This window comes from Rhincodon typus, chromosome 1 (assembly GCF_021869965.1).
Source record: "Rhincodon typus isolate 14 chromosome 1, sRhiTyp1.1, whole genome shotgun sequence".
In the NCBI taxonomy this organism is placed as follows: Eukaryota; Metazoa; Chordata; class Chondrichthyes; order Orectolobiformes; family Rhincodontidae; genus Rhincodon; species Rhincodon typus.
The window spans coordinates 11,326,986-11,344,757 of NC_063332.1; the positions used below are offsets into that span (position 1 = coordinate 11,326,986).

Genomic DNA, 17,772 nt, shown 5'->3' on the forward strand with positions numbered 1-17,772 from the left:
CTAGATATTTGATATATCGCTACGTAAATTTGTCCAAGTTCAATATTCAGTTTACTCCCTCAAAGTCACTAACAATTTTTTTATGCATTGAAACTACTGAGACTGTATGCATGCACTTCATCATTTTCCAGAATCATTTTAAGTTTTCAGGCAACTGTTCCCTTTTAAAAACCAAAATAACTGTGGATGCTGTAAATCAGGAACACAAACAGAAGTTGCTGGAAAAGCTCAGCAGGTCTGGCAGCATCTGTGAAGGAAAAATCAGAGTTAACGTTTTGGGTCCGGTGACCTTTCCTCAGATTTTTTTCTTCACAGATGCTGCCAGACCTGCTGAACTATTCCCTTTTAATGTTTTAGAAAGCCGGGTCATGTGGGACTTAATATAATTATTTTTATCAAAATATGCTTAAGAGTACCCAGGCTTAGTGGTTTTGAAACTCCTGATACTCAAGACATTTCATGTTTTCACAGTTTCACATAGTTCTCCACGCTGAGACGTGTTGTTAACAAATGGCTTAATGGGTTGAGGATGCCTCATCCATTACTGTGTCATGATGTTGAAATCTGCAGGCAGGTTCAGAAGTTTGAAGCCATTGGCAAAAGCCTTTGGTACCTGCAATTCTCTGCAAAACAAAACAGCATCCATTCATTTCACTTCAAGCAGAATGCATTAATTAGTAATGGTTCGCTGCTGATTTAAAGGGATTGCATGAAAACCTCCTGATATAATTACGTCAATAGCCTCCCTTCCTCCTGTACAATAGTGTTATAATTACCAAAGGAAAAGCCTACCTCCTTTTTTAGATTCTCCATTTTTTAAAACTTCTTGCTACCAGTTTTCTCAGATTTTTAGAACATATCATCAGATAATTTTGCTCAATGAGAATTGCATTTCCAAAATTCCAATTTCTCTACCACTTGGATACTTTCATACCAAAGTACATTTGTGATGAGCAAATCATCCAGAATTAAAGATTCAGTCACATGTTAAAACAGTATTTGGAAGTTCACTCTGGCCAGAAGATGAAATTCCAAACATGGTAATTTAAACATAAAGTTTCTAAAATTATAATTTGCCTAAGACTCTTTCCTCAATCCAAGTACAACATAGATAGTACAGGAAAGAGTAAATACGTTATATCTTTTTACTTAACTTTACTTCTTCAATTAACTTGAATCAACTGCAGCCAATCCCAAGAGGTAAATTTTTACCAAGCTTTAAAAATCAATTTTTTAAATCAACATTTCATCACAGATTTTTGATGGTTCCTTAAAAGGACATTATATTAACCATACATGTTTCACACTAATACAGGCATACAACACATTTTCAAATCACCATGCATTCCCAAAATACAAGCTAAACTCAAAGTATTCCCAGATCTCAAGCTCCGAGAGACAAAACACACAAATTACACAAGACAATGTCCCTTTCTTCTCATGATCATCATTTAGCCCATTGAGTCTGCTCCATCATCTGATCATGTCTTACATGTTTCTCAACCTTTATCCTATATCCCCTTAACAATCAAGAAACTATCTCTCTCTGTTTTAAATAGACTCAATGACTTGGCCTCCACAGCTTTCTGAGGCAGTGAGTTCCATAGATTCACCACGCTCTGCCTGAAGAAATTCCTCCTCATCTCAGTTCTAAAGGGTTGTCCCTTCAATCTGAGGTTGCGTCCTTTAGCCCTAGTTTCACCTACCAATGGAAACCTATCCAGGCCTCTCAGTATTCTGAAAGTTTCAGTCAGATTCCCCCAATCCTTCTAAACTCCAGCAACTACAAATTCAGAGTTCTCAATTTCTCTTCATATGACAAGCCTTTCATCCCCAGGATCATTCTTGTAATCCTCCTCTGGATCACCTCCAACACCAGCACATCCTTCCTTATTTATGAGGTGGTCCAAAATTTCTCACAACATTACAAACACAATCTGACCAGAGCCTCAGCGGTACATTTTTGCTCTTGCATTCTAGCCCTTGAAATGAATGTGAACATTGCATTTGCCTTCTGAACTGTGAACTGAACAAATGAGGACTCCTAAGTCCCTTTGTGCTTCAGATTTCTGAAGCCTTCCTGTGTTTAGAAAATAGTCCATGCCTCTATTCTTCTTATCAAAATTCACAACCTTGTGTTTTTCCACATTTTATTCCATCTGCCATTTCTTTGCCCACTCTCCTGGCATGTCCAATTCCTTCTGCAGCCTCACAACTTCCTCAACACTACCTGTGCCTCCATCTATCTATGTGTCATCTGCAAACTTAGTAGCAATACCCTCAGTCCCTTTGTCCAAGTCATTAATGCATAACATGAATAGTTGCTAGCCCAACATTGACCGTTGTGGAACTCCACTAGTCACCAGTTGCCATCCTGGAAAAGTGCCCTTTATCCCCACTCTCTGCCTTCTGCCAGTGAGTCAATCCCCTGTCCATGCCAGTACCTTACCCCTGACACTGTGGGATCATATCTTATTTAAGAGCCTCCTGTGTAGCACCTTCTCAAAGGCCTTCTGGAAATCCAAATAGATCATATCCAGTGCTTATCCTTTGTCTAGCCTGCTCACTATCTCCTCAAAAATTTCTAACAGATTTGTCAAGCTTGACCTTCCCTTGACAAAGTCAAGCTGACTCAGCCCTATTTTGCCATGCACTTCCAAGCACTCCGCAATCCCATCCTTATTAATGGGGAAGAAAGAGATAAGGGCAGGGTTAAATTGTATGTATGCGAATGCACCTAGTATAGTGAACTAAACTGGGGAACTGAATCAGAGATAGTAGGAACTGCAGATGCTGGAGAATCCGAGAAAACAAGGTGCAGGGCTGGATGAACACAGCAGGCCAAGCAGCATCATAGGAGCAGAAAGGCTGACGTTTCGGACCTAGACCCTTCAGAAATTGCTCTAAGGGGCATATGACATAGTAGCATTAACGGAAGTGTGCCACAAGCCAGAACAAAACTAGATACATGACATTCTGAGTTATAAGGTGTTCAGTAGTAACAGTGCGGGTAAAAAAGGAGAAGGTGTTGCAGCCTTGTTCAAAGACATTCTCATAGGCCTTGAATGAGATGTCGTTCCTAAATTACAATCTATATGGTTAGGGTCGAGAAACAGGAAAGGAACAGTGACCTTGCTGGGTATTTATTATAGACATCCAAATAATAGGGAGGAGTAGAAGAGAGTGGTTGGAGGCAGATAATGATAATCTACAGGACAGCTAGAATTATGATAGTTGGTGATATCAATTAGCCAGGAGTGGACTGAGAAATAGGTAGACCCTGTGGGGCATGGAGAGGGAGAAATTCCTGCAATGTGTGCAGGAGAACCTTCTGGGACAGTACATTTCCAGTCCTACCAGGGAGGGAGCTGTGCTGGATCTGGCCCTAGGAAATAAGGCAGGTTGATTAGAGAATGTCGGAGAGGGGGAGCTTTTGGGAAATAGCAATCATACCATGATAAGGTTCAATATTAAGTTGAAAAAAGGATAAAAATCAGTCAGTGATTAAGATCCCACACTGGAAAAGGGCAGAGGTTAGTTGTCTAAAAATTGAACTGGAGCAGTTTGATTGGAAGCGCATTTGGGTAGCTAACACAATTGATGAAAAAGGGAGACTTTCAAAAGAGAGATTAATAGGATGCAAGGTAGGTACATGTCTACAAGAAATAAATATGTGGCATCTAAAGTTAGGGTACCCTGGATGACTGAGGATAGTGATCAGAAATTAAGGAAGAAAAGGAGGCATATAGTGCATACTGGAATAACAGCAGCAACAGAAAGCAGGAAGATTATTTTAAATATAGGAGAGAGGCTAAGACTGGAATAAGGAAGCCTAAGAGGAAGCATGAGGAAAGGATGGCAGGGTGCACTAAAACAAATGTAAAATATTCTTTAAAAATATTAATCATAAAAGACTATTGAAGGACAGAGTGAGGCCCATAAGGAACCAGCAGGGTAAACTGCTCAGTGAAACAAAGGGTATGGAAGAGGTACGAACGGGTACTTTGCTTCTGTTTATACCAAATTAGGAGATGTTGACAATAGCCCACTCAAAAATGTGGGTGTTGAACAACTGAGCAGCATAGCAGTAGATACAGAAAAGGTACTAAAAAGGCTGGCAGCACTCCAGGTAGAGAAATTGCCAGACCCAGATGGGATGAACCCTAGATTGTTGAGAGAGTTAAGGGAGCAAATCGCAGAGCTGTTGACAGAAATTTTCCAGGTCTCTCTGAACACAGAATGGGAGACTGGACGATTGCAAATGTATTTAAGAAAAGGGACAAAGGATAACCCAGGAAACTACAGACATGTTAGCTTGACATCAATTGTGGGAAAACTGATGGAGGCCATAATATGGGGTAAAGTAAATGTACGCTTAGTGAAACATAAGTTAATACTGGACAGTCAACATGTCTTTGTCAAGGGAGGTCCATGTCGGACAAATTTAATTGAATTCTTTGATGAGGTAAAACAAGTAATGGATGAGGGCAGTGCTGTGGATGTTATATATTTAGACTTTCAGAAAGCATTTTATATGGTGCCACATGGCAGGTTGGTTTGCAAATTAGAAATTTTGGGATTGATCAGTCCTTGGCAGCATGGATTAGAAGTTGGCTAAAACATAGTAAACAGAGAGTATGGATGACTGGTCATTTCTCAGATTGAAGATGAGTTGAAAGTATTGTTCCACAGGGAAAATGATTTGGAGATGGGTGTTGAGGGCAAAATCTCTAGGTTTGCAGATGATGCTAAGCTAGGGTGAATAGCGAATTATGAGGATGACGCTGAGTGACCTCAGAGGGACTTTGACAAGTTGGCCAAATGGGCAGACACCTAGCAGATGAATTTCAATTCAAAGAAATGTGACATAATGGAAGAAATACAGAGAGACACTCAACAAAATGGTACAACTTTGAGGGAAATACGGGAGCAGAGGGACTTTCGGGTTCAAGTGTATAATGAAGGTAGCCAGGCAAGTTGAAATATTTTGGGCACCTTATTTAGGGAAGGATGTTAAGCCCCGGAGAGAGTGCAAAGGACATTTACTAGAATGATACCAGGAAAGAAAGGTTTTAGATATAAGGAAAGATTACAGAAATTGGGCTTATTCTTCTTGGAGCAGAGAAGGTTATGGGGTGACGTTATTGAGGTGTTTAAAATTATGGACAATTTTGACAGGGTAAAGAAGGATATTCTGTTTCCACTCGTTAGTTATGTCAGTAATTAGGAGTCACAATTTCAAGACTGTCAGCAAGAAAGGTAGTGGTGAGATGAGGAGAAACATGTACACTTAGAGAACATAAAACATAGAACATAGAACAGTACAGCACAGTACAGGCCCTTTGGCCCATGATTTTGTGCCGACCTATTATCCTACAAAGATCAATCTACCCTGCATACCCTACATTTCACTATCCTCCATGTGCCTATCCAAGAGTCGCTTAAAAGTCTCTAAAGTATCTGACTCCACTACCACTGCCGGCAGCGCATTCCACACACCCACCACTCTCTGTGTGAAGAACCTACCTCTGACATCTCCCCTATACCTTCCTCCAATCACCTTAAAATTATGCCCCTTCATAATAGTCATTTCCACCCTGGGTAAAAGTCTCTGGCTATCCATTCTATCTATGACTCTCATCATCTTGTACACCTCTATCAAGTCACCTCTCATCCTTCTTTGCTCCAATGAAAAAAGCCCTAGCTCCCTCAACCTTTCCTCATAAAACCTGCCCTCCAGTCCAGGCAGCATCCTGGTAAATCTCCTCTGCACCCTCTCTCTAAAGCTTCCACATCTTTCCTATAATGAGGCGACAGAACTGAACACAATATTGCAAGTGTGTCTAACCAGGGTTTTATAGAGCTGCAGCATAACCTCATGGCTCTTAGACTCAATTCCCCTGCCAATGAAAGCCAACACACCGTACGCCTTCTTTACAACCCTAACAATTTGGGTCGCAACTTTGAGGGATCTATGGACGTGGGCTCCAAGATCCCTCTGTTCCTCCACGCTGCTGAGAATCCTGCCATTAACCCAGTATTCTGCATTCAAACTTGACCTTCCAAAATGATACACTTCACACTTTTCCGGGTTGAATTCCATCTGCCACTTCTTTGCCCAGCTCTGCATCACTGTTGTGTTGCAACTTACAACAGCCCTCCGTGCTGTTCACAACTCCACCAACCTTCATGTCATCGGCAAACTTACTAACCCACCCTTCCACTTCCTCATCCAAGTCATTGATAAAGATCACAAAGAGCAGAGGCTCCCAAAACAGATCCCTGTGGAACACCACTGGTCACCGAGCTCCAGGCTGAATACTTTCCATCTACTACCACCCTCTGTCTTCTATTGGACAGCCAGTTTTGTATCCAGACAGCCAAATTTCCCTGAATCCCATGGCTCCTTACTTTCTGAATGAGCCTACCATGTGGAACCTTATCAGATGCCTTGCTAAAATCCATATATACCACATCCACTGTTTTACCTTCATCGATGTGTTTTGTCACATCCTCAAAGAATTCAATAAGGCTTGTGAGGCATGACCTTCCCCCTCACAAAGCCATGCTGAATATTTCTAATCAAACTGTGCTTTTCCAAATGATCATAAATACTATCTCTTAGAATCCGCTCCAAAATTTGCCCACCACGGAAGTAAAACTGACCGGTCTGTAATTCCCAGGATTATCCTTGTTCCCTTTCTTGAACAAGGGAATGACATTTGCCACCCTCCAATCTTCTGGTACTACTCCAGTGGACAGTGAGAATGCAAAGGTCATTGCCAAAGGGGCAGCAATCTCTTCCCTCGCTTCCTGTAGAAACCTTGGGTATATCCTGTCTGGCCCAGGGGACTTATCTATCCTCATGTTTTTCAAGATTTCTAGCACATCCTCCTTCCTAACATCAACCTGTTCGAGCATATCTGCCTGTTTCATGCTGTCCTCACAAACGTCAAAGTCCCTCTCACTGGTGAATACTGAAGCAAAGTATTCACTAAGGACCTCCCCTACCTCCTCTGACTCTGCATACAAGTTCCCTCCACTATCCCTAATTGGCCTTACCCTCACTCTGGCCATCCTCTTGTTCCTCAGATAAGCATAGAAAGCCTTGGGGTTTTTCTTGATCCTACCAGCCAAGGTTTTCTCATACCCCCTTCTAGCTCTCCTAAGTCCATTCTTCAGTTCCTTCCTAGCTACCTTGTAGACCTTTAGAGCCCTGTCCAATCCTTGCTTCCTCAACCTTAAGTAAGCTTCCTTCTTCCTCTTGACTAGGTGTTCCACATGTCTTGTCATCCAAGTTTCCTTCACCTTCCATCCTTTCTTTGCCTCAGTGGGACAAATTTATCCAGTACTCGTAGCAACTGCTCCCTAAACAACCTCTACATTTCTATCGTACATTTCCCTGAGAACATCTGATCCCAGTTGGTGCTCTGTAGTTCTTGCCTAATAGCATTGTAATTCCCCCTCCCCCAATTAAATACTTTCCCATACCGTCTGCTCCTGTCCCCCTCCATGACTATAGTAAAGGTCAGGGAGTTGTGATCACTATCACCGAAATGCTCTCCCATTGAGAGATCTGACACCTGGCCTGGTTCGTTGCCAAGCACCAAATCCAATGTGGCCTCCCCCCAGTCGGCCTATCTACACATTGAGTCAGAAATCCTCCTGGACACACCTAACAAAATCTGCTCCATCCAAACTATTTGCAGTCTATATTAGGGAAGTTGAAGTCACCCATGTCAACAACCCTATTACTTCTGCACCTTTCCAAAATCTGCCTCCCAATCTGTTCCTTAGTGTCTCTGTTGCTATTGAGGTGTCTATAGAAAACTCCCAATAAAGTGACTGCTCCTTTCCTGTTTCTGACTTCCACCCATACTGACTCAGTGGAGAAACCCTCCTCCACGACCTCCCTTTCTGCAGCTGTGATACCACCCCTGATTAGCAATGCCACTCCCCCGCCTCCTTTACCTCCCTCCCTATTTCTTTTGAAACATCTAAACCCCAGAACATCCAACAACCATTCCTGCCCCTGTGTTATCCAAGTCTCCGTAATGGCTACAACATCGTAGTTCCAAGTACTGATCCATGCTCTAAGTTGGTCACCCTTATTCCTGACACTTCTTGTATTGAAGTAGACACACCTCAACTCGTCACACTGACTGCCTCTTTGTCCTATCAACTGCTTATCCTTCCTCACAGACTCTCTGCTTGCCCTATCTGTCTGTACACTGGCTACCCCATCCTCTGATCTGTAGCTCTGGTTCCCAGACCCCTGCCAAACTAGTTTAAACCCTCCCAAAGAGCTCTAGCAAACCTCCCGCTCAGGGTATTGGTGCCCCTCCAGTCCAGGTGCAACCCATCCTTCCTGTACAGGTCCCACCTTCCCCACCTATCCCAATGATCCACAAACCTGAAGCCTTCCCTCCTACACCAGCTCTGTAGCCACACGTTCAGCTGTGCTCTCTCTCTTTTTCTAGCCTCATTAATCCTGAGATTACTACTCTGCTTGTCCTGGCTTTCAGCTTCCACCCTAACTCCCTATAATCACTTTTCAGGTCCTCATCCCGTTTCCTAGCTATGTCATTGGTACCGATGTGTACCACGAATTCTGGCTGCTCTCCATCCCCCTTAAGAATCCTGAAGACTCGATCTGAGACATCGATGACCCTGGCACCATACCATCCAGGAGTCTCGCTCGGTACCACATAATCTCCTGTCTCTTCCCCTAAACATTGAATCTCCTATCACTATTGCTCTCCTCTTCTCCCCACTTCCCTTCTGAGCCACAGAGCCAGGCTCAGTGCCACAGACCGGGTCGCTATGGCTTTCCCCTGGTAGGTCTTCCCCACCATTTGTCCAAATGGAATAGCCAAGTAAAATAGTCAGGTCTTTTCTTTGAAGTGAGCTCAAGCAACTGTGATCAGCAATTATCTGGAACTACACAGTTTCCAGGAAACGTCTGTGCAAAGATAAGTTCAAATGTAACTTTTCACTGACCTTTTAAAAAATATTCTTGGCATCTCCACAAACCTTCAAACTTAAGCCCAGAAAAATTAATGAATATGAAGCATTTTCATAACAAGTGTCTCGGCAGTCTCATTGGGTCCCCCAAAACGGTATACTTATTATTGAGGGGAACGGCCACAGGGGATCCCTGCACTGTCTGCCTATTCCCTTTCCCCCTCCTGACAGTCACCCAGCTACCTTTGTCCTGTAACTTGGGTGTGACCACCTCTCTATAACTCCTCTCTATCACCCCTCAGCCTCCCGAATCATCCGGAGTTAATCCAGCTCCAGTTCCCTCACGTGGTCTGTGAGGAGTTGGAGTTGGGTGCAGTTCTCGCAGGTGAAGTCAGAAGGGACGCCAGTAGTGACCCTTACCTCCCACATTCTACAAGAGGAGCATGCAAATACCCTAGCTTCCATTCCCTCTACTCTAGATTGCCAAAAGAATAGAAAAAAAAACCTTATCTTACTGACCATCCACACAATCTTTTTTTTAGGTTAGAGGAGAAGGATCAGTGGGAGACACTACACGTGTAGTGTTTCGGGTTTAGCTAATGCCCAAATATATTAGTTCACTTCCCGGCTCGCGCTCTCACCACTCCCGCCACTGAAAGCAGGAAGAATTGTTAGGATTTGGAATGAGCTGAGGAAGGGTCACCGGACCCGAAACATTAACTCTGTTTTCCCTTTCACAGATGCTGCCAGACCTGCGGAACTTTTCCAGCAACTTTGTTCTTGTTTGGAATGAGCTGCCTGGGAAAGTGGTAAAGATAGGTTCCATAGGAGGTTTCAAAAGAGAACTGGATATACATTTGAAAGTGATGAGTTTAGATGGCTGCAGAGGTAGGACTGGAGAGTGGAACTAGCTGGATTGCTCTTTTGGGACGAGCACAGACATGATGGGCAGAATGCCCTCACTTTGTGCTGTAAAATTCAATCATTCTATCATAGTGGTTTCTAAAAGCTTACTAAACATAGACATCAGGATAGCCAACGTATAATTTTCTGTCTCTGCCTCCCTCCCTGGTCACAGGAGGTCACAGACTTCATACAGAGATGTGAAGGATTCTTTGTTTCTCTCAGAGGGTGGTGAATCTACAGGATTCTATACCACCAAGAGCTGTTGTCGCTGGGTTACATAACTAGTGCTTACAGATCCCTGAAATGTCTCAACTTGTCTCGAGAGAATTAGGGATGGGCATTAAAAGTTGGCCTAGCCGGCGATGCCTACATCTCATGAGCAGATGTTTGTTCAGTAACACAATGCCACTGCCTTCTCATTTGCATAGGAAATATGTTAAGGTACAATTTTAATTGCAGCTTCTTTTCTGTTTTGGTTTCTTTAATCACTCAAGGTGTTGAAAATGCAGATGCCAATTCACTTGTTGGCACCTGAGACATTTATAATTTTCTGGTGTGTCACACACAATTACCGAAGCCAAAACATGTGATTTGCATTGAAGAAGACCATCTCTGCCAAAAACCTAGGGATGTGAATGTGTTGATTGTACTTTCAGCCAGTTACGACATAGAAATTTCTCCCCGCAAGGAGTCTGTTTACAATTAGGCAAGCAAATGTCAAAAAATTTCAGAATGGAGCTTTGAAACCGCAATCAGATGAATGCTTCAGAAAGGAGGATAAAAATGGAATCAGAGATAGTAGGAACTGCAGATGCTGGAGAATCCGAGACAACAAGGTGCAGGGCTGGATGAACACAGCAGGCCAAGCAGCATCATAGGAGCAGAGAGGCTGACGTTTTGGGCCTAGACCCTTCATCAGAAAAGGGGGAGGGGAAGGGGGTTTTGAAATAAATAGGGAGAGAGTGGGAGGCGGATAGAAGAGGGATAGAGGAGAGGATAGGTGGAGAGGAAACAAACAGGTCGAAGAGGCGGGGATGGAGCCAGTAAAGGTGAGTGTAGGTAGGGAGTTAGGAAGGGGATAGGTCAGTCCAGGGAGGACGGACAGGTCAAGGGGGCGGGATGAGGTTGGTCGGTAGGAGATGGAGGTGCGGCTTGAGGTGGGAGGAGGGGATAGGTGGGAGGAAGAACAGGTTAGGGAGGCAGGGACGAGCTGGACTGGTTTTGGGATGCGGTAGGGGGAGGGGAGATTTTGAAACTTGTGAAATCCACATTGATACCATTGGGCTGCAGGGTTCCCAAGCGGAATATGAGTTGCTGTTCCTGCAACCTTCAGGTGGCATCGTTGTGGCACTGCAGGAGGCCCAGGATGGACATGTCGTCTGAGGAATGGGAGGGGGAGTTGAAATGGTTCGCGACTGGGAGGTGCAGTTGTTTATTGCGAACCGAGCGTAGGTGTTCTGCAAAGCGGTCCCCGAGCCTCCGCTTGGTTTCCCCGATGTAGAGGAAGCCACACCGGGTACAGCGGATGCAGTATACCACATTGGCAGATGTGCAGGTGAACATCTGCTTGATGTGGAAAGTCTTCTTGGGGCCTGGGATGGGGGTGAGGGAGGAGGTATGGGGGCAGGTGTAGCACTTCCTGCGGTTGCAGGGAAAAGTGCCGGGTGTGGTGGGGCTGGAGGGGAGTGTGGAGCGGACAAGGGAGTCACGGAGAGAGTTGTCCCTCCGGAAAGCAGATAAGGGTGGGGAGGGAAAGATGTCTTTGGTGGTGGGGTCGGATTGCAGATGGCGGAAGTGTCGGAGGATGATGCGTTGGATCCAGAGGTTGGTGGGGTGGTACGTGAGGACGAGGGAGATTCTTTTTTGGTTCTTATTGCGTGGACGGGGTGTGAGGGCCTCCCACCCACCTTCCTGCAAAAATGCTATCCCCTATTCCCAATTCCTTCGCCTCTGCCGCATCTGCTCCCAGGATGAGGCATTCCACTCCCGTACATCTCAGTTGTCCTCGTTTTTCAAGGACTGTAACTTCCCCTCCTCGGTGGTCAAAAACGCCCTCAACCGTGTCTCCCACATCTCCCGCAACTCATCCCTCACACCCCGTCCACGCAATAAGAACCAAAAAAGAATCCCCCTCATCCTCACGTACCACCCCACCAACCTCCGGATCCAACGCATCATCCTCCGACACTTCCGCCATCTGCAATCCGACCCCACCACCAAAGACATCTTTCCCTCCCCACCCTTATCTGCTTTCCGGAGGGACAACTCTCTCCGTGACTCCCTTGTCCGCTCCACACTCCCCTCCAGCCCCACCACACCCGGCACTTTTCCCTGCAACCGCAGGAAGTGCTACACCTGCCCCCATACCTCCTCCCTCACCCCCATCCCAGGCCCCAAGAAGACTTTCCACATCAAGCAGATGTTCACCTGCACATCTGCCAATGTGGTATACTGCATCCGCTGTACCCGGTGTGGCTTCCTCTACATCGGGGAAACCAAGCGGAGGCTCGGGGACCGCTTTGCAGAACACCTACGCTCGGTTCGCAATAAACAACTGCACCTCCCAGTCGCGAACCATTTCAACTCCCCCTCCCATTCCTCAGACGACATGTCCATCCTGGGCCTCCTGCAGTGCCACAACGATGCCACCTGAAGGTTGCAGGAACAGCAACTCATATTCCGCTTGGGAACCCTGCAGCCCAATGGTATCAATGTGGATTTCACAAGTTTCAAAATCTCCCCTCCCCCTACCGCATCCCAAAACCAGTCCAGCTCGTCCCTGCCTCCCTAACCTGTTCTTCCTCCCACCTATCCCCTCCTCCCACCTCAAGCCGCACCTCCATCTCCTACCGACCAACCTCATCCCGCCCCCTTGACCTGTCCGTCCTCCCTGGACTGACCTATCCCCTTCCTAACTCCCTACCTACACTCACCTTTACTGGCTCCATCCCCGCCTCTTCGACCTGTTTGTTTCCTCTCCACCTATCCTCTCCTCTATCCCTCTTCTATCCGCCTCCCACTCTCTCCCTATTTATTTCAAAACCCCCTTCCCCTCCCCCTTTTCTGATGAAGGGTCTAGGCCCAAAACGTCAGCCTCTCTGCTCCTATGATGCTGCTTGGCCTGCTGTGTTCATCCAGCCCTGCACCTTGTTGTCTAGGATAAAAATGGAGCTGGTTGGGGAAAGAGGGAGTGGGACTAATCAGAGAGCTCTTTCGAAGAGGTACAATGGGTTGAATGGCTGTTTCGAATGCCTTACAATTTAGTGGTTCTGCGATTCTACACTAACCTACATGTTTACCTGAAATGTATCAGTCATTGGGAAAACGGGGTTGGGGGGTAGATTTCATCAATACTGCAAGAGTGGCAAAGCTGGTGAGCAGAGTGACTTAACCAGGCCTGCTCGGATGTTTGGAGCTGCCAACATTGGGTTGAGATGCAGAGGTGATGGCAGCAATGTGTATCGGCCTGTTTGGGCTGCATGCAGCAGATTTCTGTTTGTTACAATGAGAACCTCACTCCGAGGTAAAGCCGGCCGGGGCCCCCTGGCAGCTGTTTGACTGTGAAATTCCCCAGTGAGTTTTATGCCGTTGTGCCTCAGGTCATTGGTTGTCTTTCCTGAGCTCTGTGGTACAAGCGCGAGAAGCAGGAGACCTACAGCAGGCAGGGATGCTCAGGTCAGAGGTGAAGGAAAGGTGTGTACTAAGCGGAGCTGGGAGGGGATGAAACTGTGAACGAGGCAGAGGCCTGGTCGTGGTGCATTCATGTTTTGGTTGAGGGTAACAAAAGGAGTTGAAAATCTCCCTGCTCATCAGTTCAGTGGGACAAATCCATGGACTCACATGTTCTCACCTCAAAGGCATGTTCAAGGCTGGGAAAGACAGACTGCGGTTGAGGTACAGCAGTTTCAGTTGGACAGCCTCTGTCCTCTGTAGAATCGACAGGCTCCTGGTCCTTTGCAGTTTTGACAGGACCCAGCCCTCAGCAGTTTCGATAGGCCCTCGGCCCTTGACAGTTTTGAGGGGACCCAGGTTCTTGGCAGTTTTGAGAGGCCTCCTGTCCATGTGCAATTGGGCAGGACCCAGTCTTCGGAAATTGGAGAAGGTTCCGGTCTTTGGTAATAGCTGGTTCACGAAACAAAGAGGTCGTGGAGTAAACAAGAAATATTTGAGTTAATTTTGTTATATTTTTTAATATAAATATAATTTGTGTAATCAAATTGTGCTTTTTTTTGTGATGACTTCAACACATTTGACAGTATTTTCACAAAAACAAGTAACAGTAAATTTCTATCTATCTGTCAGGTCTACAGCAGCCAACAAAATCTCTCTCCCTCATTTCTCTGCAGGAAGCCACTTTAAACCTAAAGATAAACAGCTTATCTTTCCTGCAGCAGATGCTGCAAGTTGTGGCTTTGAATTGGATAAGTCAGAAACCTTTCATCAGTGACAAGTCACCCTGTACCTCTGGCAAGACAGGGAATCATTTGTAAAAAGGGAAGTCAATGAGACATTTTTATGGATCAGCAAGAAACCAACCAAACAGATTTTGGGAACAAAGGCCATGGAACTGTATTTCCAGTTTTCTCTCCACCCATGTTTGTCTAACTCTGTGTGTGTGTGTGTGTGTGTGTGTGTGTGCGTGTGTGTGTGTGTGTGTGTGTGTGCGCGCGCGCGTGTGTGTGTGCGCGCGCGCATGCGTGTGTGTGTGTATGTGCGTGTGCACGTGTGTGTGTGGTGTGTGTGCATAGTGCATGTGTGTGTGAGTGCGTGTGTGTGGTGTGTGTGAATAGTGCATGTGCGTGTGAGTGCAAGTGTGTGTGTGCATACGCATGTGTGTATGTGTGCATGCGTGTGTGCGCATGTGTGTGTGCATGTGTGTGCAGTGTATGCGCGTGTGTGTGAGTGCGTGTGTGTGTGTGTGCATGTGTGTGTGTGTAAGGGGGGTATTTATAAGTTTAGAGTTTTCATTTGTACAGTTGGCTAAAATTTAATGACCTGTAACAAATAATGATTTTGTATTAAGTACTGAAATCTTTCTATCAACCTGGGGCTGAAAATTCAGTCATTTGAGGATCTTGCATATTTCTTTTAAAAATGTTAACCTTTGTGCCAACTCTAGGAGTAACAGAGTTTGGTTTTTTCCATGCATGATGGTTTAGTGATTAGGACTGCTGCCTCACAGTGCCAGGGTACCAGATTCGATCCCAGCCTTGGACGACTGTCTGTGTGGAGTTTGCATATTCTCCCCATGTCTGTATGGGCTTCCTCTGGGTGCTCCGGTTTCCTCCTACAGTCCAAAGATGGATGGTGATGGTGATGCTAGATTGGCCATAGTGTCCAGGGATTTGCTGGTTCAGTGGATTAGCCATGGGAAATGCCTGGTTTCAGGGAGACGGTAGGGTGGTGGATCCAGGTGGGATGCTCTTTGGAGGGTTGATGTGGACTGAATGGCCTGATTCCACACTGTAGGGATTTTATGATTCTATGGTGCCTGGTGAGTCATGACAATGAAAAAACACACCAAACAATAGGGAGAATGTAGCATAGTGATTATACACAGTCATCTGAAGGCCTGAGTTAATGAGTTAAAAATATAAATTGAATTCCCATTCCCTGAACTTGGAAATTTAAATTCAATGAGCAAATGAAATCTGGAATAGAAAGCTAGTATTGGTCATGGTAACGATATAAATACGAGAACTAACGATAAGAAATACTGTGAGTGCTGGAGACCTGAAACAAAGACAGAAAGTGCTGCCGAAACACAGATCTGGCATTATCTGCAGAGAGAGGAAAAATAACATTTCAGGTCAATGGCCTTTCATCGGTTCTCTAGCCAAGTAGAGGTGAACTAAACTAAACTAAACTGAGCAAATTGTTCTATCGGAAAATATAAAGGGGAAATTAAGAGCAAGAGAACAAAATAAGAAGGGTTTGGCTAATTTTTTTTATTGCATGTTGGAGGATGAATCGTAACCAAATAGTAAAGATTTAAGATAAATGTTAAAAGGACGAAGGTGATGAAATCATTTTATTCAGTAAGGTGAAGAAGGATTATATTTGCTTTATAGCGAGGGAAAAAGTTCACTAGACCACATACTTCAATAAAATGATTGTCCAATTAGGAGAGATTGAGCAGATTAGGACATAGAACACAGAACAGTACAACACAGGAATGGGACCTTCCACCCATGATGTCCAAATGAAACTAATCCCTTCTGCCTGCCCTTGGTCCATATTCCTTCATTCCTTGCATATTCATGTGCCTATCGAAAAGTCCCTTAAACACCCTGACAGTATCTTACCTCACCACTACCCCTGGCAACGCATTCCAAACTCCTACCACGCTGTGTAAAAAAATTTGCCCCTCATGTCTCCTTTGAACTTTGCCCTGCTCAATTCACGCCCCTTTGTATTAGACATTTCAACTCTGGGAAAAAGATTCTGACCGTCAACCCTATCTATGCATCTCATAATTTGATAGACTTCTGAATTTTTCTGTCTCTCCTTATAGCTCACACCCTCTTATCCAGGTTGTACCCTGGTAAACCTCTTCTGCACCCTCTCCCAAGCCTCCATATCCTTCCTGTAATGTGGCGACCAGAACTGAACACAATACCCTAAGTGTTGCCCAACCAAAGTCTTATAAAGCTGCAACATGACATCCTGACTCTTGTACTCAATTGCCTGACCAATAAAGGCAAGCATACCTTATGCCTTCTTTACCACTCTATCTATTTCTGTGGTCACTTTCAGGGAGCCATGGACTTAAACCCCAAGATCCCTCTGTACATCAATGCTGTTCAGGGTCCTGCCATTAACTGTATACTTTTCCTTAACATTTGATTTCTCAAAATGCAGCATCACACACTTACCCAGATTAAATTCCATCTACCATTTCTTTGCCCATATCTGCAATAGATCTATATCCCTTGACAACCTTCTATAGTTTCCACAACTCCACCGATCTTTGTATTGTCTCCAAACTTAATAACTCACCCATCTACATTTTCATCCAAGTCATTTACTATAGATCATCAAATCCCTACAGTGTGGAAACAGGCCCTTCTGCCCAACAGAGCATCCCACCCAGACCCATCCCTCATAATCCACACAGCCCTGAATACTACGGGCAATTTCCCATGGCCAATCCACCTAGCTTGCAAACAGTTTTGGACTGTGGGAGGAAACTGGAGCACCCGGAGGAAATCCACGCAGACACGGGGAGAATGTGCAAACTCCACACAGACAGTCACCCCAGGGTGGAATCGAACCCAGGTCCCTGGCGCTGTGAGATAGCAGTGCTAACCACTGAGCCACTGTGTCACACCAAATATATATTTATATATATATCACAAACAGCAGAGGTCCCAGTATGGATCCCTGTGGAACACGACCAGTCTTGAGCCTCCAGCTTGATAAACATCCTTCCACCACTACCCTTTGCCTTCTATGGGTAAGCCAATTCTGAACCCATGTGGCCAAGACACTGTGGATCCCATGCGTCTTAATCTTCTATATGTGCCTACCATGAGGGACCTTGACAATAGCCTTACTAAAATCCATGTAAACAACATCCACTGCTCTATCCTCAATGGTCACCTTCATCAGCTCCTTGAGAAATTCAATCACGTTAGTAAGACATGACCTGCCCTGCACGAAGCCATGCTGACTGTCTCTAATTGGGCTATGTTTTTACAAATGTGTGCAAATCCTATCCCTAAGAATTCTCTCCAATAGCTTCCCAACATTGATGTGAGACTCACTGGTCTGTAGTTTCCTGGATTATCCATATTTCCCTTCTTGAACAGAGGAACAACATTAGCTACTCACCAGTCTTCTGGGATCTCTCCAGTGGCTAGTGAGGATACAAAGATTTTGGTCAAGTCCCCAGCAATCTCC

At 45.1% G+C, this 17,772-nt stretch overlaps 1 protein-coding gene across 1 annotated transcript in view; it reads right to left on the bottom strand.

Moving 5' to 3' along the window:
• Nucleotides 1-300: 300 nt before the first annotated feature.
• Nucleotides 301-17,772, bottom strand: part of LOC109931441 (sperm flagellar protein 1-like) — a 79,902-nt gene continuing 62,430 nt past the window's right edge. The window contains exons 7-8 of the mRNA XM_048605119.1: nucleotides 13,721-13,992; nucleotides 301-623 (exon numbers count right to left, since the gene is read on the bottom strand). Of these exons, the coding sequence (XP_048461076.1) occupies nucleotides 542-623; nucleotides 13,721-13,992 (354 nt within the window). The 3' untranslated portion in view covers nucleotides 301-541. The remainder of the gene's footprint in view (nucleotides 624-13,720; nucleotides 13,993-17,772) is intronic.